A 26,675-nucleotide genomic window follows, 5' to 3' on the forward strand; every position below is an offset into this window, starting at 1 on the left:
CATAAGAAGAAAAAGGAGAGAAAACAGAAGTCAGGGAAAAAAGTAGACAGAAGAAAGAAAAATGAAGGAAATACACTGTATTTTATCAGCATGTTGTCTGGCAGATTGAAGGGGCAAAATATTCAGGCATCCAGAAGTGCAGGATTGGTGGAAAAGGGCTAACTGGTCTGACCAAATTGAAAGAGAAGGGAGGGTATCTTGTAGGTTGCATTAATGTTTCAAATGTATCAGAGACCCTCCTCCCTCTCCAAAATCTCATCTAGATTTACTACCAGTAAATTCTGTTACTACTATTTATGTCTCTCTCCCTCCCACATTTTATTCTGAATTTATTTTAATGCTAGGGCTTTCTCATTGCTCCATTCCTGAACTTTGCTGCTGGAATCCAATGAGACCTGAGCAGTCAACTTCCTCCATCATGGGTGTTTGTTAATTTTGGTTAGCTCTTGACAGAATAATTGATTATTAATTAAAATAGTTGTACTTTCATAATCATGGCTATACCACTGGCTAGATTTCCTAGCTGATCATTTATTGCATTCAGAACCTACCTACCTTTCACAGTTGCTTATATGATTGCAACTCTCTGTGGTTTCTTTCATCTCTGGTTCCAATCCCACAGGCAGTGCGGATAGGCAGTTAGGCAATACAGATAGCTGTGGTCACATGAGAAGTTGGGAGGAAGTACAACTGTGAAGAAGAGAGAAGTAGCATATGGGCAGGAGAAGCTGAAATGGCAATGTGGGAATAAGTGGGCAGAGTAAGCATTTGGGTCCTTGAGAGGAAGATGGGAAAGAAGGTAATCAGTCCATATTTTAGACTTATTAGGTCTTTAGTGTCATATAAATCTGTTGACCATAGTTAGTGGTATATCATAAGAATAAATTTCTATTTTTGTTTTTAAAATGCATCACAAACACAAAAATAAAACCACATCATTCTTCCTTTCTAGGTGTTATCAGCTGCTTCAGCAGCAGGAGTATCAGTAGCCTTTGGTGCCCCAATTGGTGGTGTCCTTTTTAGTTTGGAGGAGGTATGTAAAGAGACAGCACGGAAGGAAATATTTAAAATGTTTTAACACCTGTCGTCTCAAACTTTTTCTTTTGTGGAGTCTTTTGTAACAGAACCTCCTCTTGTGGGCCCTGATCCTGCAGTGAGCTTTTCATGAAGCCACTTTCTGAACACCTTACGGAGAGCTTCTTGGCCCACAGTTTGATAAATAATTTTTCACACTATGGTGTGGTTACTAATCTGCATTGGTCATTCTAGAAATTTTTCTTCATCTAATATATTGCCTCGATTAAGTCAGTTCAGTATTATGAGTTCTGGCATGGGCAAACCCCTCAAAGCATTTTGTTTCAGGTGACTGTTGTAGGCTGACATTTCTTCGTTACTGTGTTTTATTTTTTCTGGAGAAAGGCAGATTCCTTTATTGCAGCTTTATAGCTCACAAATTGATGGAGTTAAACTAAATGTTGTTGACAATTCGTAAGTCAGGTTCCTCCTTCCCCCTCTCCCCAAGGAAGAAAGAAAGAAAATAAGTACCTATATGGACTTGAAATTGACTACATTTTTTGTGCAATTGCTTTCTTGCCTACTTTTCCCCCCTACAGTTTACATTTAAAAAATCTGCTGATGTGAGAGCCTTTTTGATTTAGTCTGTTGTAGATAGTGCAGATTAGCATCAATTATGCCTTTCCTGTTAACTTCTTTCTAATGTTCTTGTTTCCTGACACTAGGAACATATCATGTTTAATTTAAAAGAAAAAGGAGGGGGGAACAAAGGGTTGGTTCCTACTATTTATTTTGCTTACCTTGGGCCAACAGACCATTTAAAAACTCATTTGCCAGTTGTTAAAACAAACTTTAAATGTTCAATTTGATTTAAAGCCTCCATACAGTGGAGTACATTATAATCACAAACCAAGTATGCTATAAAACTGACTGCCAAGCCAATGAAATCCTCTCAAGAATACAAACCATGAATACCAATCTAGAAATATGTATTTGGGAGATGCAGGAGCATTATTTAGATCATTATCATCTTTCTGATTATCTCCTTACATCTAATTTAAAGAACCTGTGGCCAGGTCTTCACTCAAAAGTTAGCTCAACTCAGCTACGTCACTCAGGCATGTGAAAAATCCATCCCATGAGTGACATAGTTAAACCGACCTAACCCCTGGTGTAGACAGTGCGAGGATGATGAAAGAATAGCTCAGGGAGGTGGATTAACTATGCCGACAAGCAAGCCCCCTCCCTGTCACTGTAGTGAGTATCTACACTAAAGTGCTACAGTAGCCCAGTTCACTGCAGCTTTGCCGCTGTAGCATTTCAAGTGAAGACATAGCCAGAGTCTGAATGCTGCTGTAGTATTTTACTGAAAGCTCTGAGAACCTTTGACCTGAAGGACAGAAGAAGCCAAGAGATCTTTCTGTCTTGTTGCTAAAAGATCCAACGAACTTCTCTAGTCTTAAAAAAGAAAAAAATGTCAAGTTGGCAGGTTTTGGGTAATGAACGTTTTTGAAAATCAGGCTACTTATTTAAATGCCTAAATATGGGTTTACAAGTCAAAGGTTAGGTATCCATTTTTGAAAATCTTGGCCACAGTGCTCAAAATGTGGGTAGATACCTGAAGAGCTCTCTACATTAGCGTTTCCACTCTTGCTACTTCTAGTGAGGCACCAGTGTTAGCAATAGCAGTACATTTTAGAGACGAAAGACGAGTGGACGCATAGTCTAGTATTCTGCATTCCCAAGACCAAAGCTGAGCGCATAGAGACCATTGTTCGGGTTGTTAAAATACTTTAAAACACAGCAACTTTAAAACTATTTTAATGTAACAGTTACTGGGAATTTTGCCCAACTCAGTCTTAAAATGCTGGTGGTTTCTCTGTTGCTTTCACAATGTTCGGTGTGGGTGACACAATAGGAGTATGAAATGTTTTAAAGCACTTTAATGTAAAGTGATGAACATAAATGCCATTATTACAATTGATTGATAACAGTGTGCACATATTTAGCATAAACACCGTGAGCAACAATGGAATATGCTAGTATTTTCAGTTCATTTTAGAATAGTTTGAAATGTTTTTAAAATGAATTGCCAGTAATTCTAACTTGTCCCCATTGCAGGTCAGTTATTATTTCCCACTGAAAACTTTATGGAGGTCCTTTTTTGCTGCTTTAGTGGCCGCATTCGTTTTGAGGTCCATCAATCCTTTTGGTAACAGCCGTCTTGTCCTTTTTTATGTGGAATACCATACCCCTTGGTACCTTTTTGAACTGTTTCCATTCATTCTTCTGGGGGTGTTTGGCGGGCTGTGGGGAGCATTTTTCATCCGTGCAAACATCGCCTGGTGTCGCCGACGCAAATCAACAAAATTTGGGAAATATCCTGTCCTGGAGGTCATCATTGTTGCAGCAATAACAGCTGTCATTGCCTTTCCTAATCCATACACAAGGCTCAACACCAGTGAGCTTATTAAAGAGCTCTTTACAGACTGTGGGCCATTAGAATCTTCCTCTCTTTGTGACTACAGAAATGACATGAATGCCAGTAAGATAGTAGATGATATTCCTGATCGTCCAGCAGGCACTGGAGTTTATTCAGCTATATGGCAGCTGTGTTTAGCACTTATATTTAAAATAATTATGACAGTCTTCACTTTTGGTATCAAGGTAAGTTTTAATGTAATGGATTTCTAGTTGTGGTAGTTTATTTACTGCTCTTCTGCCTTTCCGTCTTCCCCCCCATAAAACAATTTCTTTTATTTATAAATATACTATTTCAAAAGTAATATTTTTTGTATTTAGTGAGGATTGTTGAAACAGACCTCTTAAAACACTGCTTTAAACTATTTTGCTCATACAGCTGAGGGGTATGTTGACATGTACATCGAGTTTTATGCAGTGCAAAAACCAGAGGTTGATCTTTGTGTGTGCCAAATCAGGCCCATACAAACTAAGGTGGTGTTCCCAAAGTACTGAGCTCTGCCTATTTCAGGAAAATGAAACTAATCATGTCCACCAACTACACTATGTGATGCTAAAGGTCTGCCTTTATGCACTCCTGCACCTCAGGTGACCAGACAGCAAGTGTGAAAAATCAGGACGGGGTGGGGCGTAATAGGCTTCTACATAAGAAAAAGCCTTAAATATCAGGACTGTCCCTATAAAATCGGGGCTTCTGGTCACCCTACCTGCATCTGCTCCCCCCGTTCCCTGCCTCGTCCTTCTAAATGAATCAAAAATCTTAGATTAATTTACCAAATATGTGTAACAACTAGAAGCTAAAAAATTAAATCAGTAGGGAGCAGTCAGTGATTTTTCAAGCTGTTAGCTTTTCCGGCGTTTTCTATACTGAAATACAAATAGGAAGTGTGCTGTGTGTGTAAAATGTTCCATCTACAATCACCAAAAAACATCTTTTTCAGCTTTTTTTTCTAAATCAGTTTCCCATCTTCAGTGGCAAGACCCCAGGATTTCGGCAGCACACTGATGCAGCAGACTGGAAATTCTGAGGCAGCTTCAAAGGATTTTCTTTATTATATTTGATTCTCAATTTTTTCAATATGCTGCCAGTTTTTAATAACAATCCATAGCTGTGTCTTGGAAAGAATTGTGTCAAGGGGGAAGCTAGAGGTTTTAACGGCTAGGCTGGGGACTCAGGAGGGTGATGGGAGACAGTTTGCATTGTGGGACAAGCACTTTAACTGGATGCTGCTGCAAAAATGATAAGAAGTGAATAGATAACAGCAGTTAAATCATTGCAGTAGGTTTCAAAGTTGACAATACTTTGAGATGAATGGAACAATAAACACCTCTCTAAAAGCTTTGGTTTCTGGCCATTTGCAGACTCTGACAGAGCTTTATGAATTGATTTGCCTTTGGTTTACATTTTCAAAAGTTATATTTCAACTATAAATGTTGGAAATGTAAATAATAATGAAAAATAATAATGAAAAAATAAATAAATTTCTAAGGCACAGTTCTGTAGCAGGAATTAGATTTCACAGCGAAGTTAATGGCTGTGCAATCGTATGATACACAGAGCTCTCAGGATGCCAGGGTAAAAAATCAAGTGATACGTTTTGTTACATACGAGTCATGTTACTTATTTCTTTTAAACCTTGTATTGGACCAAAAATCACCTATCTGTTTTTGGAGTATGTCAGAATTGGGGGAAAAAACACATTGAATGCATTTTAAACTGACTTTGTCACCAGTGAACTCTAAAACTATGAACAAGTTAAAATTTTCCTAGATTCAGAAGCACACTACATAGTGCTTGTGTTGGGGTCTAACTGACCCTAGGTTTATACAATGAAAATAGATAGAAACAGGGCAACAATAACAAAGTAAAAGGCACAGATGTAGCAAAGTGGCAGTAAATCGCCTACTACTTTGAACCAATGGAGGAAATAGGTGATATATGTTCTGAACGTACAAAGTGTTTAGACTTCACACATTTTTTTTATGTGTTTTTCTCGTTCTGAGGAAAGATATTACATAGTTCGACTTTCTTAGGCTCTGGATCAATATCTGGCACACTAGACGCTGCTTCCCTACAGGCCTGAGGCAAGACTGCAGTGTTTCTTTCCTGCATCAGTGGTTTCACCATTTCTGTACCTAGATCACTGAGAAACAGCCATCTCTTAATCAAAGATTTATTATGACATGGGGGATTCAACAAGCTCCAGATACCTGCATTCAGACATGCAATGTGCTCGTGCAGTGCAACTTTTCAGGGAAGGGCAGTAGTGCTTTATGGGCAGTGTGGGAAGAGAGGCTCAGAGGCTGCTGCAAAAGGGGGTGTGGGTCAGCATGGCAATGCTGACTCATCCCCAGGGACCAGAAGGGATGGGGAGTTGAAATGGGTCAAGCCTAGCAGGAGAAGCCTCTTTTCCTCAGACCAGGCGAAATAGGACCCACCCTTCCTCCCCTTGAGGTGGCAAATTGCCAGGTTTAGTCAGGACCTATTGTCGGCATCACACTAGTCTTTCCTTTCTATAGGGACTGAGAACGAATTTTTCCCTGCCGACCAGATTGGCCAAGGTAGAGTGGTTCCCCCCCCGCCCCCCCGCCGCCTTCTCAGAGGGGGCTTTGCTATGATGAATAGGGAAGGAAGTTAAGCTATGATGTCACAACTCATGATGTAAGTGTGGGGTGGATGTCCAGTGCAGGTACTCCAAAGGGAAGGGATACAGTGACTAGATAAATGGCTTGGTGAAGGACTTAAAAAGGAGGTGTTTGTTAAAGGAGTGGAATGGGGGTTGGGGAGGCTTGGGGCTCCTCGACTGGCATAGCAGCGAGCCAACCCCCCTTCCTTATAGTCCACCTTAACTCTTGCTAGAGAGGGGTGATGGTAAGATCCCAGCCCCCAGGTACATTTTGAATGAACATGGAGTTACCTGTGATGTACACTTCTATCTGTTGGCTAGTCCCACACATCTAATAATAAAGCTGTGGCCTGATTAAAACCATATGAAATATCTTCTCTCCTTTAGCCAGGCAATATCAGGTTGTTTGCATCATAACATGAGAATACTTAAAGAAAGAAGCAGTGGTGGTTTGCCTGTCATGTTTTTTATTTAATTTTTTTGTACGTGTTTGGCGTCCAAGAGACCCTACCTTGGAAGAGAAGTACCTTTCATTTTCTTCATTGAGTAACATTTGAGGGGTCTAACTGTGACCCAATTACCTTTTTAGTGACTCTTCTGCTACACAAAAACCACAACTAGTGGCATGATAAAACCACTGGGGAAAGATTGACCTCATCCTAGTTTGAACATAAGAACAGCCATACTGGGTCAGAACGAAGGTCCATCTACCTCAGTATCCTGTCTTCTGACAATGGCCAATGCCAGGTGCCCCAGAGGGAATGAACAGAACATCAAGTGATCAAGTGATCCATTCCTTGTCACCCATTTCCAGCTTCTGGCAAACAGAGGCTAGGAACACCATCCCTGTCCATCCTGGCTAATAGCCATTGATTGACCTACCCTCCACGAATTTATCTAGTTCTTTTTTGAACCTTGTTATAGTTTTGGCCTTCACAACGTCCTCTGGCAAGGAGTTCCACAGGTTGACTGTGCGTTGTGTGAAAAAATACTTCCTTTTGTTTGTTTTAAATCTGCTGCCTATTAATTTCATTTGGTGACCCCTAGTTCTTGTGCTATGAGAAGGAGTAAATAACACTTCTTATTTACTTTCTCCACACCAGACATGATTTTATAGACTTCTATCATATCTCCCCTTAGTTGTCTCTTTTCCAAGCTGAAAAGTCCCATTTTATTAATCTCTCCTCATATGGCAGCAGTTCCCTACTCCGAACCATTTTTGTTGCCCTTTTCTGAACCTTTTCCAATTCCAATACATCTTTTCTGAGATGGGGTGACCACATATACACGCAGTATTCAAGATGTGGGCGTACCATGGATTTATATAGAAGCAATATGATATTTTCTGTCTTATTATCTATCCCTTTCTTAATGATTCCCAATATTCTGTTTGCTTTTTTGACTGCCATTGCACATTGAGTGGATGTTTTCAAAGAACTATCCACAATGACTCCAAGATCTTTTTTGAGTGGTAACAGCTAAATTAGACCCCATCATTTTATATGTATAGTTGGGATTATGTTTTCCAATGTGTATTACTTTTCACTTATCAACATTTAATTTAATCTGCCATTTTGTTGCCCAGTCACCCAGTTTTGAGAGATCCTTTTGTAGCTCTTTGCAGTCTGCCTGAGACTTAACTATCTTGAGTCTCAACTCAACTCAACTATCTTTGAGACTACTTAATGTACAAAGAGGCACATTTGTACATAATGTACAGGTTTGGCACGAAAATTTGTAATTTACACTTTTGTGTGCTTTGGAGTCAGGTAGACCCCAGCACATTAGGAGGGTTCAATTAAATGAATATATTATATTTTAGCCAAGAAGGGAGGGATATATGTATAGTAAGATTTGTAGTTTAGCCAGTATGTGTAACATTTCCAGCGTTGCTGACTGCCTTAAAGAGCAGTGGCAGTGCATTTCCAGAGTTTAATGAGACATTTAGACACAAGTATGTTTTTTCAGAGAGAACATTTGCTCCTCCGAGAGGAGAAAAGATGAACAGCAGCAATTACGCTGCTGAATCGTGACAGTTCTTAATGCTGCTGGCATAAATAAGGTTTTTCTATGCTTCTTTTATCAATCACACAGTGCCAGACAAAGCTGCATCTCTGGGTCCTGGTGACAAATAGGAAAATTGGAGCTTAAATGAAGAAAGTAACAAAAATCACAATAAGTTGTGACTGTAACTGTCAGTGTGGACATGGTGGTCCAGTCATGTATATGGCTTACCTGACCTGTTACTAATAAGGATGGCCTCCTTTGATTTTTTTGGTATTTAGTAAGAATTTGCCAAGGATTTTAAGGGGCGTTTGATCCCTGTATTAAAAAAAAAACTATTTAAAAAAAGATACATGTTAAGCATCCACTGAATCGGGAAGGGAATTGGGTAGCTGGATGTTTCATGCATGAAGCCTGTTTGAGATGTGGATATTGGCTCTTGGAACTTGAGCTAATACAATGTATGAAAGTAATGGAGATCTCTCAATATTGGTTAAACAGCTGTGATTTGGGCACATGTAGGGGATGGACTGTGATGTTTGCCTGGAGAACCAAGTTCATGGTTCTACCTTAATGACAGATTGAGCCTTAAATTAAAATACATAAAATGTAAAGGAAAGATAAACATACCCAAATACTCATATAATTGAGGGGTCAATATCTTTTTGTGTTAAATTCTACTAGCTTTACAATGGGAGTTCATGTATCAACTACCTCGTAGGTGGCAACTGGAGTGTTTCTGTCCGTTTCATTTTCAAACTTCTGGTCAACTTTACTTTTCTGAACATATATAAGTTCTTTTTCCATGTGCTCGCCTTGTGTGAAGTAGCTCTCCAATAATAAGACTTTAACAGGTCCCATGTATTTTAATTCTTTACCATGCTAGCAGTTCTTTTGTTTCTGTTGTAGGTTCCATCAGGTTTGTTCATACCTAGTATGGCAATTGGAGCAATAGCAGGAAGGATTGTGGGAATTGCAGTGGAGCAGTTGGCTTATTATCACCATGACTGGTTTATCTTCAAGGAGTGGTGTGAAGTTGGAGCTGACTGTATCACGCCAGGGCTATATGCCATGGTTGGTGCTGCTGCATGCTTAGGTAACTAAATTGTAACACAACAAATAAGAGCCTGATTTCTTTTCTGTTATTGAACTAGATAAGTTTAGGGGTGAAGGAAAAAAGTTGTACTTATTAAAGCCCAAGTACAATATTAGAGAAGCTTCTTACAGAGAACTGTTTTATATTAATAGGAAACTATGCATATATTTAAAGGAAATCATTATGAGCTGAATACTAAAAAAAGAACATAAGAACAGCCATATTGGGTCAGACCAATGGTTCATCTAGCCCAGCATTGTGTCTTCCAACGGTGGCCAACGCCAAATGCTTCAAAGGAAATGAACAGAATAGGGCAATCATCAATCGATCCATCCTATGTCCTGCCCCAGCATCTGGTAGTCAGAAGCTTAGGGACACCCAGAGCATGGGTTGCATCCCTGACCATCTTGGCTAATAGCCATGGGTAGACCTATCATCCATGAACTTCTCTAGTTCTTCTTTTGAGTGCTTGCTCATGTCTATTCCATGTTAGGTGTGTGTGCTTGCCACATGCATCAGTGCTGGAAGTTTTTCCCTTAGTGGTATCCGTAGGGGACCAGCTCTGGCGCTCTCTGGAGTGGCACACATATAGGCTGGTATAAGGAGTGCTGCCAGCTTCCCCCCTCCCTCAGTTTCTTCTTACCGCCAGTGATGGTGCTGGAATACCACCTTGCTTCGGCAAGCATTCTCTACCCAGTGTTTTGGGGTTTTTTCTTATCGCTCATTGTGTAAGTAATTCTTAGATTTCATTGTTCTCTTAATAGTTAGCTTAATAGTACTGTAGAAAAGTTAGATAGTCCCCTCAGGGATTTAGCCCAGGGGTGGGGCATGCCCCGGTCCCTGGGCTTCAAGCTTTGTGATCACTGCAAAAAGCTTATACCGGTCAGCGACCCTCATCAAAGCTGTTGAAGTGTTTTAGGGAAACCTGCGTTAGCAATAAGTGTCACATCTGCAAAAGCTTCAAGCCACGAACTAAAAAGGAGCGGGATGTAAGACTAAGAGCGCTCCTCATGGAGTCGGCCCTCACGCCACCCTCCGAGCCACTGAGATCAGACTCCGCATCCAGCACTGTGGCATTGGTGCAAAGTGCACCGCCAGCACTGGCCCCCGACGCCGGTCCCTGTCCCCAGTATCTGCTAAAAAGCAGAGAAAGCACACCAGGAGAGGGTGCTCCCCAAACCATCAGGTTTCTTAAGGGCCTGGAAAGGGAAAGTCAGGAGAGGAGCATAGGCCCACGCGGGGCAGCACGTCTCCAGAGATCAGTTAGGCACTGCATTGCTGGCTAGGCTATCCAGCAATCTTAGGGACCCGCCAACCACCCAGGTAGTGACAGAGGTGCCCGGCTTCTGGAGGCTCTACAGGGACAAGGAGGATCTCTTTGACCCAGTCTTCTCTGCAGTCCATTCTGGACTACCTGCTTCACTTAAAACATCAAGGCCTTGCCTTCTCCTCAATCAAGGTGCACCTGGCAGCCATTTTGGCCTTCTATCCCTGCGTCCAGGGCAGGTCGGTATTCTCACATGAAATGACTGTCAGGTTTCTTAGGGGCCTTGAAAGACTTTTTCCACCGGTCCAGGACCCAGTGCCCCAATGGTACCTCAACTTAGTCCTCTCAAGGCTCACTGGACCTCCCTTTGAGCCTCTAGCCTCCTGTTCTCTTTTGCATCTGCTGTGGAAGGCTGCTTTCCTTGTGGCTATCACTTCAGCAAGGCAAGTCTCAGAGATTAAAGCCCTTACCTGAACCTGAATCATGACCCTGTTGATTGTGCATTGTGTGAAAAAGCATTTGCAGCTGCCTGTTAATTTCATTGGGTGACCCCTGGTTCTTGTGTTGTTTGAAGGGGTAAATAACACTCCGTATTCACTTTTTCTGCACCACTCATAATTTTACAGACCTCTGTCATATCTTCCCTTAGTCGTCTCTTTTCTCAACTGAACAGTCCCAGTTCTATTAATCTCTATTCATATGGAAGCTGTTTCATACCCCTGTTTTTGTTGCCATTGTCTTTACCTTTTTCAATTCTAATATATCTTTTTTTGAAATGGAGTGACCATAATTGCAAGCAGTATTCAAGGTGTGGGCATACCGTGGATTTATATAGTGGCACTATAATATTTTCTATCTTATTATCAATCCCTAACATTCTGTTCACTTTTTTTGACTGCCTTTGCACACTGAGTGGATGTTTTCAGAGAACTATCCACAGTGAGTCCAAGATCTCTTTCTTGAGTGGCAACAGCTTTCACTTCATCATTTTGTATGTATAATTGGAATTATGCTTTCCCACAGGCATTACTTGGCATTTATCAACATGGAATTTCATCTGGAATTTTGTTACTCAGTTTTGTGAGATCCCTTTGTAACTCTTTGCAGTCTGATTTGGACTTAAATGCAAAGTTTAAATCGCTTTCAATATATAAATTATATGCTATGAAATATAAGACTTTAATTACTGCAGTCCACTTTTTTGGGGGGGCATTGAGATGTTTCTGAGCCCGTAGTCAGAATGGAAAGCTTCTTTGAAACATATGATATGTAATTTTCCCCATAGTTAAGGGTTTGTAAATTAAGAGGTGTTGGAATTATTTGATTTGTACCTGCTGCTGTTTCCGTATTCGTTGCTAAAATGTTTTCTTGAGAATACATAATAATGTAGGCAAAGAGCTTCAAGAGGGTCTAGTGATTTGAAGGGTCGAACTTGAGATGCTATTAAGGAGCTCATTTTCAGAAAATGCTGATCAACCACCTTCTGAAAATAAGGCCCTTTGATGATACCTCGAATTGGACACCCAAAATAAGTGCACACTTTGAACAAATTGGCTTTAATTAAACTTTTGAAACGCCATTTGTACAGTTTCTTTAAAAACAAAAAAACAAACAAACAAAAAAATACCAGGAAATAATGGGATGAGCAGGGTGAGACAAAACTGACAGGCTAACAACAACCTCATCATAATCTTATTTTTAAAAATCCAAAATTTAATTTGACCCTCTTTACTTGTATCTGTAGAAAGAATCTGATATAATTCCAGTTCTTTCTGAATATGTTCTATCAAATGAAGATATATTAGCTACCACAAGGTTGCGGAAGCAAAAATCTTATCAGTTAATTTTTAGGTGGAAGGGAATATTTCAGATGTTCTCATAAACTTATACACTGTTGATGCTGTTATCCAGCAGGACCCTCATGATTTACAAGAGAGGAAAAATTGGTATTTACTGCATCTTCTCCAGTTGTTCAGAGAGGAGGTAATTTTAGTCAGTTCAGGGCTCTCTCTAGAGTTTTCACTTGGAAAAAAAAAATTCAGTTAGTAATCCCTTTAAATGTGTAGCTCTTATATTGCTTCCCAGGGGTTGCCTTTACAAACAGTTCTAGTGTTTTTGCCAAATGTTGAACTTTGTGGGCTTCCTTAACCTTCTCCTTAATTATTTTCTTTAAAAATCTCAGTAAAGTGTCTTGGCAAAAATAAATCCATCATTATAAGGATTATTTTAAGGTATTGGGTTATTAGTTAATTTATATGACAAAATCAGGCATGTGTTTTCTCTCTTAGGACAATCTATATTCAGTTTTTCAGGGGTCTCTCAAATGTCCTCAGTTACTTCTAGAGATTTAGCATGCATTGATCGCTATGCCTAGTGCTATTCACAGACTAATCATTTGTTGATGTCTTTATTGACAGGTTGGTACTTGGCAGTTGACAGGAGATCAGGAAATTCCTTAGCTGGGATATTCTCTCATACTAACATGCTGATAGGCTTATTTTTTCTTGCAGGTGGTGTGACAAGGATGACGGTCTCCCTAGTGGTCATTGTATTTGAGCTCACAGGTGGGCTGGAGTACATTGTACCTCTCATGGCTGCAGTAATGACCAGTAAGTGGGTGGGTGACGCCTTTGGTAGGGAAGGCATCTATGAAGCGCACATCCGGCTGAACGGCTATCCTTTCTTGGATGCTAAAGAAGAATTCACTCACACAACACTGGCTGCTGACGTTATGAGACCTCGAAGAAGTGATCCACCCTTGGCAGTGCTGACACAAGATAACATGACGGTGGAAGATATAGAAAACCTGATCAATGAAACCAGCTATAATGGTTTCCCTGTTATAATGTCAAAAGAGTCTCAGAGACTAGTGGGATTTGCTTTAAGGAGAGACTTAACTATTGCAATAGGTAATTATTTTACAATTCTGTATTTTACAAATCATATGTTCTCACTCAAATGCATTAATACTTTAAAACAGAATTTAGTATGTATGTCTTAATTTTGTACCTGAATGTTTCATGTGTTTTATAGTCCAGATGTGTAGCATAGGCTGTTTATTCCTCTCCCGTCACCTTGATCAGGATGCTTAGAACTTCTTTTTACAGTGGTGTCTTGCAATAATAGGTTCTGAAACATGGCACACTTCCATAAAAACCATGGGAGTTGCCACACTGGAACAGACCAGTAAACCATCTAGTTCAATACTCTATCTTCAGCAGTGGCCAGTGCTGGATGCTTCAGAAGAAATTATGAAACAGTGGACCCAGTTGTGCAATATAGTACCATGGATGGAAGAAAGATGTCATTCATTGCCAATCCCGTAGTTTTTGTGGCTTTGTGCCAATACTGCCTCATCTGAGATGAAACTATTATAACTTGTGTCTTCAGTACCCCTGTAACAGGGGCTTGGGTGGCTGGCGGACCTAGTGGTGAGATCGCCTGGCTCTCAGCCCTCTGCTGGCTGAATGGCCTCAGTATTTAAGGCTGGGGTAGGGGGCAGGGGACCTTCTCCCACCGCCACCCCAGGTCCCAGCCCAGGGAGGGCCCTGTGTATTTCAGCCCTTGAACAGCGGGGTTGGTGTCCCTCCTGGAAGGGAGTCAGAATCCTCTCCCCTGGGCTACTTCCTACAAGTCTGTTCAGTTTGGGGTGTGGCCTCTCTAGTCTATCTACTGGGCGGCTTGCATCTCCCAGGATTCCCTCTGGGTTCCGGATGGTACCTTGCTGTGGTCCCAGGCTCCTTCGGTGGAGCAGCCGCAAGGTAGTGAGGGCAAGCCCCACAATTATCGCTGGGGTTCACTCAGTCAGTTACTTCCCATACTGGGGATTCCTCTGCAGTCTCCCTTGGCCAGGAAACCAGTGCTCCATCCCTTCAGGCAGGGAGATAGCTAGCTCTTGCCACTTCACCAGTCAGCCCCCAACTGAGCCAGGCTTCTTTCTTTTATCCCCTCAGGCCTGGTATTGGCCGCAGGTATAGTGGGGTGGGGCTAACTGGGTCCAAAGGCTTTCTTGAACTCCTGCTGTGCCTGCTGGCAGTTTCTCTGCTTCATCACAGCCTCATTATTATCACTTTCATACTGCAGAGTTCTCAGGGAAATATTGCCTGAGTCACCCCTCTGGGGCCACCTGAATCTGACTTCAAACTTTAATATAAAATGTTATACGTTGCTATAAAGCCTTGGACTGTTTTATGAATTTTGAGTCAAAAGTTACAAAGGTTAGACCAGTTTTGGCATTACAGCCATGTCAAACAGGTGGTTTTCTTACAATAACAAGGTGTACTGTTAGTAAATGTCTAATACTGTAATTGATTTTTCTAGTCCGTTTCATGTCAGAACACCACAGTCTGCTTGAACCCTCTTAAATACGGTGATTTGATGTGTTGTATTTTGGAATGTACATGCCATAAATTGGAACATAGCAAAATTATTCATTTCAGGAGACATAACACTTACGCCGGAAAATGTTGTACTTATTATTATTATTTATTATTTTATTATAGTCAACACCTAATATTCCCTATAACTGAAAGACTAGAGGAAAATAAGTTATTTTAAACAATTTTTTCAACTTGTTCACTTTAAGTGAAATTCACCTGTGCAGGGGGCAGAATACAAATTCTATGTATAATATATATGATTCTTATCAAGATGCCGGTAATCTAGGACTAGGTACCTCAAAATGTAAATGAAAGTCAAAATAGTTTAATTTCAAACTATGTTGTCTTTCATTTTCGTTTGGAGTACCTAATACTAGATTACGGGCAAAGAGGTTTATCTTTATAAGAATCTTTTTTTCAGGCAAGGTTCATTTTACCACCTAAATTACACAGTGGAAATTAATCATCCTTAAATGTGTATATCAAAAGAACCACTCTTTGGAAATGATGGGAGTAGGGAAGCTTATGTCCAAAAATGAGGGAAGACTGAAAAGGGAAGGAAGATCTGGCACAAATAAGCAAATTACAGAGATTCATAGAAACAAATAGAGAACGTTTGATCAGTTTTAACATGTGTACGTTTATTGCCCTCGTGGCCAAGATGGAGTCTGCTCTGCAGGCAGCTCTGGCTAAGAGAAGGCACGTGCAGGAATGCAGGGAAAGTCCCTTCCACCCTAGGGGCACCTGTTCCATACCCCCCAGAGTGAGCACACATGCACCGGAAGAGTACAATGAATATAGGAAAGGGAAATATTTATTTACAGAGGGATGAAAGGAGAAAAACAGGGGGAAATGTAAAGGGTAAAACAGGGTTGCATTCAACTCAAGGCCCCACAGGCCCAGTGGTACCACAGTCTGAAAGGGCAGACTCCGAGTTCAGGAGTCCTTGGCAAAGTTCCAGTCCCATGGTGAGTCTTGGGTGCTCCTGGTCATCTTTGGCACCAGTAAACTTCCCCCAACAAACCCCTTCAGTGCCCTCTTCTGCCACTCTCTGAAAACCCACACGGAGCAACAACCTCCCTGCTTAACTAGCTAACAGCCTTCCTCCATTCCCAATTCAAAGTCACAAGCCCCAGTATTCACAGCCCCGTGCAGTTCTGGGCAGCAGTGATACTGGGTTCAGCCCCGATCAGCTGCTCTGTCCCTATCAGGCTTCGGAAGGTTCTTGGCTGCTTCCCTCTGTGAGGGCCTGCTTGCTGCAGCCCTTCTGTCTGAAGCGCCAGACACACACACCCTGTTGCTCTGCCCCCGCCTCCCACCAATAGCACTTCCTCCCTCTGGAAAAATATTTAAAGGGGACATGCTCTCTAAAGCCCCAAAGGGGTTACACCTGTTATACCCAATATTACATGACAAACCTTGGCAGTGTTACCTGGAGTGCAGTTTCTTCAGTGCAGTGGTCAGATGTGCTTCTTCCACATCAGATCTTCTCCTCCTCCCTTTTATTTTAAATGAAAGTTATTTATTGTACTGAGGGAAATCCCACACAATGTATACAGCAGCCACTATTTAAAAAAAAACAAACCAAAAAAAATATTCCCATGGTATGGCACAAATATATCAGTGTAGTAAACAAGCAGTAGGAAATAACATAGTCATATTTGTGTACTTTTTTTTAATGGCAGTTACTGTATATTAAGTCCCCTTAGGCTTCTAAAAGCTATCTCAGGGAGTGACAGGCAAGGAAGATGTTCTAAACTTTTGATGCGCCCTCGCTACTCCAGATTTGAAGCTCAGTTGATGTTGTTTTGTGACTTTCCATATGAATAGTTGGTTCCTTGAAATACTGAAATGAACTTTCCTCATGTGTCATATTCAGTCTCCATGGCACCCTCATAGGAATGTGCTTTGGCTTCAGCAGCGGAAGGGTGTGGTAACAATAGGACAATCAATGTGAGTGCACCCTATTGAGACAGTGCTCCCACTCTTATGAAACCCATCTGTTTCTGTGCACTACACAGATAGTGGCTGTCTACTGCCTATGACATTATTAAATAGCATGTATATTGCCCAAATGGTGGTAAAGATTTGTTCCACTGCATGCCAGCATGCATATTTGAGATATTCCCTATATTATTAAAGGCAGAGTATGACTGAAAGTTGTATAGTCTGATGTCTCTTCTGCTGGTCTCTGTGAAGTGCATGTATTGGAGAGAAAAGAGCTGATTGTGAAAACAAAACTTCAGAATAGTAAACAGGATGAAATCTAGTTGGAGTCTGATGCCATTCACTGAACTTGCAAGTTGCACTAAATCCTTTAAATCCAAGAATGATTTCTTTCTCCCTGATTTTTTTTCCCCTCTTTTTATTATAGAAAGTGCTAGAAAGAAGCAGGAAGGTATTGTTGGCAGTTCCAGAGTCTGTTTTGCCCAGCATACTCCATCACTTCCAGCAGAAAGTCCTCGGCCTTTGAAACTTAGAAGCATTCTTGATATGAGCCCTTTCACCGTGACAGATCACACACCAATGGAGATAGTGGTGGATATTTTCCGCAAGCTGGGTCTGAGGCAATGCCTTGTAACACACAATGGGTGAGTACAGCAGCAGACACACTGTTCATTTGGTCAGATGTAATACTGGTGACTAGTGTAACATGCTGACAACTTAAATTTAATTCCTATGTGATTCCGGACTATCACATTTAATGACCTCGTTGCAGTCTGACCTCAACAGTGGACAGCCTGTAGCTGAGCCAGAAGTTGAACTTTTCTGGTCAATTTCAGTTGCTGGTGGGAGACTGGAAATGCCAGTTAAAAAGCTGCACCTCACTACAGCTGTTCCAACAGGAACAACTTTGAAACAAAAAATTCTATCAGAATGAAATAGTTTGACACATAACCATTTAAAAACTAAAATTGCATGTAATACAAGGGGAAACCTCATTCCATCTCTCTTCCCTCCCCTTCCGTTCTCTGTACCCCTGTTCTGATATTGTCCACATGCGGCCAGTCAAAATTGGGCTGTGGTGAGCAAAACCATAGTTTAAAAAAAAAAAATCGAACTGTTTTATTTTACCTTTATATAGCCTTATTTTTCTATTTTGAAGTAACAGGTATAAAATGCATGATAATGGGATGTTTTCTTTTATTCCCACTGGTTTCCTCATGAGGCAGGGGGTGGGAATACCTAATTTACTACACTGAAAGCTTGTAATGAGCTACAGCATCTTCCTCTTTCTACTGTGAACCAATAAGTAAAAAGTAATTCTCCATTTCCATCCATGTAAAAATATCTATATTCTGTTCCATAAACATTATAAATCCAAATCCAGTGTCCTTTGTTTTAAAGAAAATACAAAATGGTTATAGGATATTTTTTTAGATTTTAAGGCGAAAAAGGAAGCATTATGATAATCTAGTCTGACTTCCTGCATAACACAGGCCTTGGAATATTTCCCAGGACCAGGGCTTCCATGGGATTAGAACTGATCCCTCTGGCGCTGCAAATAAAGGCAACACCCATAAGCCACCGGGGGTCTGAGCTCTGTCACCTTCATTACAGATTTTTCTCCTCCCCATGCCCCAAGCCTATGTCTACGCTGCAATTAGACAGGCCAGCTGACTCAGGATAAGGGGCTGTTTAATTGCAGTGTAGACAGACATTCAGGCTCGGCCTGCAACACAAGCTCTGGGACCCTCCCATCTCACAGGGTCCTGCACTCCATCCAGAGCCCCAGTGTCTACATTGCAATTAGATAGCCACTTAACCCAAGCCCCAGTCATCTGGCATGGGCCAGCCATGGATTTTTAATTACAGTGTTGACATACCAGGCATTAATAGACACATTTTTTAAATAGTCTCTCAGTCAGTGCCCCCAGTTCTGCACACGCAGTTAATTCAGTTGCAGTGCAAGAGGCAGAATTTGTCTAGAACAAATTCAGTCTTCTCTGAGGCACAATAGGAGGCCCAGATTTTCAGTTTTGTATTTTTGTGTTCACACTGTGCTCAGTGCTTCAGCTGTCGATATGTCATCTGCAAATGCATGGGAAAAAAGGCTCTCAAACTCTTAAGAGAACATGTTTCAGCAGTGGAGATTAAAAGCCTGTGGTTTAAAATATCCTCAGAGTTTTGGTTCTGGCATATTAGGAGCCAGGTAGCTATTGCTTAGTTCTAAAAGTTCAAGCTAGAACCACTTTTTTGTTTTCTGATTTTCAAAACATACTTTAAAAATATAATTTTAAGAATGAGAGTGTATATATGAGTGGGACTATGAGGGCTTGTCATCCTATCATGATCTGCCAGCTAAATAAATAATAAACTCTGCCTTTTGCACTGTTCAAAGGCTTGTTATAATTGCCTACTTTCTAAAATAAACTTGCTCCTCTTCCTGAGGGACTGCTCATTTACTGAACACTTTGCTTTCACGTACCTTCTGTGTGAAATACATGAAATATAATTAAATGTAGCGATCTCATGCTTTCCCTTTAGTATACATTTACAAGGTGCCTAAGAAGTGGAGAGTATTCCTTACTAATTTCATGTTTAGCATGAATGACTATGGGAGGATAAACTAGAGAACTAAAATATTTGGATGGAGGGTTTGTTTATTTGTTTTGTTGTTGGCAAATGGACTGCTGCTATGAATTAAAGTATAACACATTTATTTTTAAATTGCGTTATTCAGATGATACCATCTTGGAAGCATGATTAAAATGCATTTGCTTCAAATTTGTTCTTTAACACATGCATGTACTGAAAGAATAGTGGGAACTTTCTGAAACTTAAATAGCTTCTTAAAAGCCTTTCTACTTCAGGGCAAGGGACTCATACACTATCAATTTTAAGTCCGTGTATGTGTCTAATTACATTCCTGGAACCCAATTTGGGGAAAGAAATCTGCAATACTAAAATTTCTCTGAGGAATCTTTATGTTGCGCTGTTCAGTACTATAAGTAGCTTCTACTGCAGCTTAGAGCTCAAATACAGGAACCTAATAATTGTTTTGGTATAATTGTTAATTATAAAGAAAGCTTAACCACGCAAAATTAAAGTCAAACTCTATTATGAATTTTAAACAGTTGCTTTCAGCATAAATTAGTGGAAAATATGGAATGCTTCATTAATCAGCTGCATTGTAACAATAACCATTTTTGTTCTCCTGCTTCAGCTTGTAAACTTGTTACTTTGTGAGCTCAGTATTCCCTACTGGTCAAATTTTAAACCTGGTTTGTGATGCCTTGGGTAATGGGAGTAGCAAACTGCCAGGTAGAAAGAAAGGGCTAATGTACTCTAAATTATGGCAAAACTGGTAACAGAATCTGTAAATCAAATATGGTCTCAAAAGGCAACCTCCCATTTTATTAAAACTAGTTTGTGCAACAATAACATGTTACAGTTTGGACTAGGAAGTTTGCATTAATTGATAGTTGTGATAGTAAATTAAGGCCTATTGGGAAGTACATAGAGAATAGGTTTAACTCGTTGATTTACGCTAATGTATTGATTCAGTGGAGCCACTCCTGATTAAAAATTGATGTGAGTGGAGAATTAGGCACACTATGGCCTGGGCTGCAGCTCAGAATGATTTTGCTGTATTGGGTAGCTTAAACACACTCTTTCTTTTGACTTTCTAAAATCCATAGTTTGATTTTAGTCTTGGTCATCTACTGTGGCGGGCTAAAATTTTAGCTCCCAATGTTTATACAAGCTTAGAAGTAACTGCTGAAAGAAGGAAGTTAAATTAAATTTCAGTTCCAATATTTTTTATAATTTTTAGATATATGGATATTTAGGCAGGTGAATGTGATAATGGTAAACTTACATCCATCCATTTTCAATATTTGAATATATTACTCTAAGGTGAAAGATGCATTTTTGAGCCATGTAGAAAATGAGCTAACAATTTCTGTGAAAGGATACTGATTCTCAAATCACTCTTCATCTAACTACTTCATTATTAGCATTCTTACAGTCCATGTTTTTTCATTTTACTCGACTCTAAACCTTTCTCATTATGATTGGAAGTTTTTTTTCATTTGATTCACACAGTTATTAGCATAACATGATCTGTTTCAGGATTGTCTTGGGGATCATCACAAAGAAGAACATATTAGAGCATCTCGAGCAACTAAAGCAGCACGTCGAACCCTTGGTGATTAGATATATCAGATCTCCTAATTAGACATGTTAGAAGTCAGGAAGCATGAAACTTGTGAACTGTTCAGTGTTCTCTTACAGTGACATCAGCTGAACAACAAAAATCTTCCTGTGCAACAAATACAATAATTTGTATTAAGGAGATTTTAATGTAGAACATTTGTAAAAACTAAGCTGTTAATACAGACATACTGCTACACCAGCTAAAAATTTGCTGTTAATCACAACATTAAAAGAAAGTTATAGAGATCAAATATCAGAAACTTTATTTGATGTTCTTGAAAGGATGGCAAGTGATTATATTATGCCAGATGGGAAAAGGCTGAGCTGGGAAACTCTTTCCTTTTCCTTTTTGTTAATGCATATTAAGATGCTTTTGTATTAAAACTAAAATATTCCTTGGTCAGATCTTGGCAGTTTTAAATAGTTGATCAAGCCAAAAAAAATCTCAGTTTAGTTTTCTGACAACCAAACCAGAAAATAATTTGTACTTAGTGCAGCATTAGACCTTCCTCTGCTATGCCCCATGTGTCTGCATGCTTCTAAAGAGCAGTCAGTTATTTTTGTTATGCACTGTATGTCTTGCTGCTGTTATCTATAGCAATCAGTGTCTCTTCATAAGATGTCTAGTTATGTCCTAAGCCGCTGAATGGCTTGTTAACATTTTTACTAGTGGCTTCCTAACCTAAATATAGTATTACACTAAGATGTTGTGATCTAACGTTAGTTATAATTTAGAAATTATCTTAATTTGGATGTTAGTTGCTCTGCAGTTGTTGCATCTGTACTAAACCTGCCCTCCAAATGTAGCTGCTTATGTGCAAAACATGTTAATTGTTTTCACATTTTATTTTAATATTTCACAAGTATTTCATGCCTCCTTTAAAACAACAAAACAAAAAGTACTAACAGATTAACAAGATTAGCAGCTCATTCTTTCTGCTTTCTGCTTCTCCTGTGATATTATCCTTTAGGGAAGCCTCACTCTTTTTGAAATAACACACAGTTATATTTTTAATCACTATTAAGAACTTTTCATAAGAGCACAACATTTAAATTTTAAAATTTGTACAGTTTTTTAAAATTAGTAGTTTCTTTATCGGTTTACTTTTTAAGTTTTCTAAACTTGAAAACAGAACATCTATTGATTATTTTGCTTAAATTCTGCTCTCAACTGTTTGTGCTCTTATGAAGATACCAGACTAAGCCAGTATGTTAGCCTGGAAAGATCCTCTAAATTTAATTTTTGAAAAAAGTTTGATTTGGTATCAAGGTTTTTGGCCATCAAGCAATTTGTGACTTTTGGTGGCTAGTTTGGAGCATATATTCCTTTTGAAATGGGATCAATATCACTTCCTATTCATACCTCTTTCGTTCTTTGTTACTTTTTTGTTGGCATATGTTAATCAAAATTTCATTTTGTAGAAACAAACAAACAAAAATTAAATATAAATGGACTTGGACTCTGCTTGCATTACTTGCATATCATGAAAAATGGATTACAGCTTAGTGACCATCCTATTTGGTGCTTCCACGCTGCTCTCTTTTAACAAAATGATGGTTACTTGATATTTTTATTCATAAAATGTTTTCATTTAAACAAGAAAATCAGGCTATTTGCTCTATTCCTGTCAACAAAAAGGACTTGGCTACAGATTTAGTTCATTTCTTTTCTCTTGTAGAGTAATAGCCATTTTCTATTTATCCTTTTCAGGCGCCTCCTTGGCATTATAACAAAAAAAGATATCCTCCGTCATATGGCCCAGACGGCAAACCAAGACCCCGCATCAATAATGTTCAACTGAAACCCATAGCTGAGGAGAGAGAGGAAACTGAAGAGGAGGTTCATTTGTTGACCAGTACAATGCTTTAGCCTGAGGGATTCTTCTGTGGTTGGGAATGAGAGCTGGATTTTTGCATAACAGTGCTGCTGGCATTCAAGAGTTGGTCTGGGGGAGCTTGGAGAGGAGGAAGAGTGATGTTCCTCACTGTAACATGGGGAGAGTGAACCTTTGCTATCCTGCACTGGATGCGTTCCATGATGACAGATCTGCCATGATAGTGCAGTACGAAAGCTGGGTCAGAAGACAGAATTCTCCAATCCCTAGCCTAGCATTGAAGAGATGCATTGTTAGTCCCTGTTTCCAGAGGGATCACTTGAATTGAGCCATCTTTTGAAGACTGCAAGGTCTTGCCCTTTTTACCATTGAAAACTGTTGTGTTAACTCATGAAATATATAGTTATTACACATCACCTTTCTACATTCCAGAAGAGCTTTTATTTCTCTCTCTCTCTCTCTCTCCTGAGCCGTAACAAAGCCTCTTTAAAATTGGTGTGCCCTTCTGAAGCAGTAGTTCTCATATTGAGATGTACTGTGACTTACCAAGGTTTGATCACAAGAAGGGAGTTTTTGTGTGCCATTAAACGTGTAGTTTGTACATCATGAAATGCTTGGGGCAGTATGGATCTGCTTCAGCAAAAGCAGACTGAACAGGTAATACCTTGTATGAAGCATGTGTGAATTTTGCAGCCTTAAGTGCTGTGATTTCAGAAAAATTAAAAATAGATGAAACTTGAGTTTCGAGGAAAAAGTTGTGCTGCAGAATATATCAATAATGTGACCTGGTCTTATGCAATTTTTGTATTATTGAAAACACTGACATATACCAATGTTGTGCAGTATAAGGAAAAAGTACTGCTACGCTGATAACTAAGAACAGGAACAATTCTGTACCATGTGATGGTAATTGCATGCGGAAACACTGGACATATTTTTTACATTAAATTAGAATTAATCATCTCTAGTTTTCTTTTTCCATAAAAAGATGTTCCACTGCTGACACTGAAGAAGGAAATGTAATTCATAACTTGCACTAAATGTATATTTTTTCTTGAAATTTTACCATTCTTTATTTATATTTTTATGGATTAAGATATATTAAATACAAATCAGTTAATATCTTACATAACTAATTCTACCTTTCCATTGATTTTTATAGAGTAATTCAGAATCCTCTACACATAACGGAGGGTTGGGAAGAAGTTTACAACTTGATGAAGGGTTTAAAAAAAGTAATGATTTCTTTATAATCCAACATGCACATAATAGCATTTTCAAGCCTCACTTTCACTGCCATAACCTTGAGGTGTCCATCTGTTTGTTGTTACAAAACAGAATAAAACTACAAATACTCATTTTAAACCCTGCAGGGTTTTAGAAATAATAGAAATAATTAATTGTTAGACCTATTGTGACTGACTTTTGTTTTAAGAATCTTGAAATGTACTGGCTGAAACTTCGGGTGAAATGTAGCCTTTTAGAAAAGAAAACAAAAACTTACTTGAAATGTTGAACGGGTGTTAAACTCCAGCAGCAACGTACACTTTTGCAGGCTGACAGATTCAGAACATCTTTTTTTTTTTGTTTTCTTTTCAGAAAACCTATCTTAATTATTCGCTGAACATGTTCATCTATCAGGTTTAAAAAAAATACCACACACAAAGAAAAGGCAACATCCCAAGAAAGTATTGTCCCAAAAAGGAAAACTATAAAGTAGGGATGGGGCGGTTAAAATCTGGTGGGCAGATTAAATTCATGTCTTGGTATGTTCATTTCACGTATAACTTGAAATTAGAGACAATGACCTGCTAATGTTAATATTCCCCTAAAACTACGAAATATAACAGGTTAAAAAAATGTCTATCAATCTTAGCTACTTTTAGCACTTCTTGTCTTGAGGGCACTGATTCAGAAAAGCACTAAATAAGTGCTTAATTTTAGCACTGAAGCCTATAGGACTAATAACATGCTTAAAAGTAATGCATATGTTTACATGCTTCTCTGAATCAGGACTGAATATAAAGCTAATGAATGTTTAAATTCTGCTGTCTCTGACCTCTGGTCCCAGTAGAAAACAGAATACTTTTCTGCAGTGCCTATTGTGCTCATTATGGTCAGCCCCTTTTTAAAAAGTTGGTTTGGAACCAAGCTACTATTAAAACTGCAGTTTTGCAACTAACTAACTTTAATTTTCTAATTGAAGCAAATATGTAATGGGCCAAATTATGCAGTATTGCAGCTGTCGAACCATTTACATGAGCCTGAAGCAGCGTACTAGTTTTCTCTGGCTAGTTCTGATATCAACTGATCTGAGCGCAGAATTTAGCTTCCTTGTGGGAGGCAGTTCAGAAGGTTGCCTGAGACGCTGCCTTTCATCATCCAGCTAAAACTTGTTGGTCTTTCTTATAGCTGAAGGATATAAACATAACATGCTTTTATTAAAAAAACCAAACCAAACCCCAAAGTTTTCTAATCACTTTGAAACCCTACTCCCACCCCTGCTGCTACCTTTATGATAAGATGCACCAGTGTGTGTCTTGTGTAAATTCAGACCTAGTTCTACTTTCACACTGCATAAACTGAAACAATACAATTCATGCCCCTGCTGTGTCTTTTTGTTTTAACTGTAGATCCAAGTGCAACATTTATATTGTGCTGATCTCGTGCACCTCTGTTCACTGTTCTTACCTGCTATGCTTTCTTCATTGATATTTGACATTCTTATCTAGTCATCCTCTATTAGAAATTCTGATATTGACTAAGTGTGCCTGTGCTGTTCAACAAAATGGTTTGTTTTCTAATGTAAAATTTCCAGCGCCTTATGACGGTTACTAATTTGAGCAGATGGGGTGAGGGTGTCAGCATCTTTTTGTTTTTAAACTGTTCAGTTACTGGTTCATGAAGAATGCATAGTTTGTTAATCTGTGATGTTGCTTAGAGCTGTATTTAATATTGATCTTAATGTTTTTATTTATAATAGTGTGGTAGAGTTGCATATCATTACAGTAAAAACTGATTACTGTGATGATTCAATCATAAACATATTAAAAATTTATGTATGACCATTTTTTGTTTGACTTTTAATTCATGTGTTATCAAATATTATTCACGTTGCTTTTCCCCTCTGAAATTCATGGGCCCATGTAGGGAGTCTACCTGTGCACCAAAGGAAAATTAGCAGTAAGCAATTTTACCTGTAGACAAGCATCAACTAATTTGTAAACAAAAAGGTCACAAAAATAAGATTTCAGCAGCATAGTTCATCTGAGCTTGTTGCAGCTTTGCAATTGCTTATGATTCAGCGAGCAAACAATTCAATACGAATGGATTTTCTTTGAAAATTTCCATTTTTAAAAAGTAATTTTTGCTTTTAAGTGGTGGAAAGTTTTGGTTCCTGATTGTTGCTTTACAATGCAACCATCTAATTTTAACTGATAGCTTAAAGCCACAATTCTGTATTTAAATAACTGCAGCTTCAATACTTCACTTTTAAACCACATTAGTTACAGTATTCATCATGTGGCGGAAACTGGGGCATCTGCTATTCAACCATGCTAACCAACTATTACTTTTCTTCAAATTTTAATTTATCAGTTCAACTTTATAGATGTTTCTTATTCCTCTTGAGAGCAAAGCTTTTGTCAATATACTTTATTGTAGAGCAAACATTTAGGGCTATTAATGAATTTTACCATAAAGAAAACAGGAAAATGTATATTAAGGCCCACTCCTGCAAAGACTTAAGCACATGCTTAATTTTACACACTGTGTAGTCCCACTGAACAGCATGTAAAGTTAAGCATCTGAGTA

General features: G+C 39.1%; 1 protein-coding gene across 17 annotated transcripts in view; it reads left to right on the plus strand.

Annotated features, from left to right (window-relative positions):
- Positions 1-25,930, plus strand: part of CLCN3 (chloride voltage-gated channel 3) — a 130,067-nt gene extending 104,137 nt beyond the window's left edge. For 9 of the 17 annotated variants that reach the window (XM_037897523.2, XM_043545974.1, XM_043545976.1 and 6 more), the window contains 7 exons: positions 953-1,033; positions 3,136-3,681; positions 9,036-9,222; positions 13,000-13,398; positions 17,243-17,459; positions 20,944-21,019; positions 22,739-25,930. In XM_037897523.2, coding sequence (XP_037753451.1) covers positions 953-1,033; positions 3,136-3,681; positions 9,036-9,222; positions 13,000-13,398; positions 17,243-17,459; positions 20,944-21,019; positions 22,739-22,897 — 1,665 coding nt within the window. In that variant the 3' untranslated portion in view covers positions 22,898-25,930. The remainder of the gene's footprint in view (positions 1-952; positions 1,034-3,135; positions 3,682-9,035; positions 9,223-12,999; positions 13,399-17,242; positions 17,460-20,943; positions 21,020-22,738) is intronic. The other 8 variants (XM_043545982.1, XM_043545983.1, XM_043545980.1 and 5 more) reach the window with 1 other exon arrangement.
- The last annotated feature ends 745 nt before the right edge of the window (positions 25,931-26,675 follow it).

This window comes from Chelonia mydas, chromosome 4 (assembly GCF_015237465.2).
Source record: "Chelonia mydas isolate rCheMyd1 chromosome 4, rCheMyd1.pri.v2, whole genome shotgun sequence".
Taxonomy (NCBI): Eukaryota; Metazoa; Chordata; order Testudines; family Cheloniidae; genus Chelonia; species Chelonia mydas.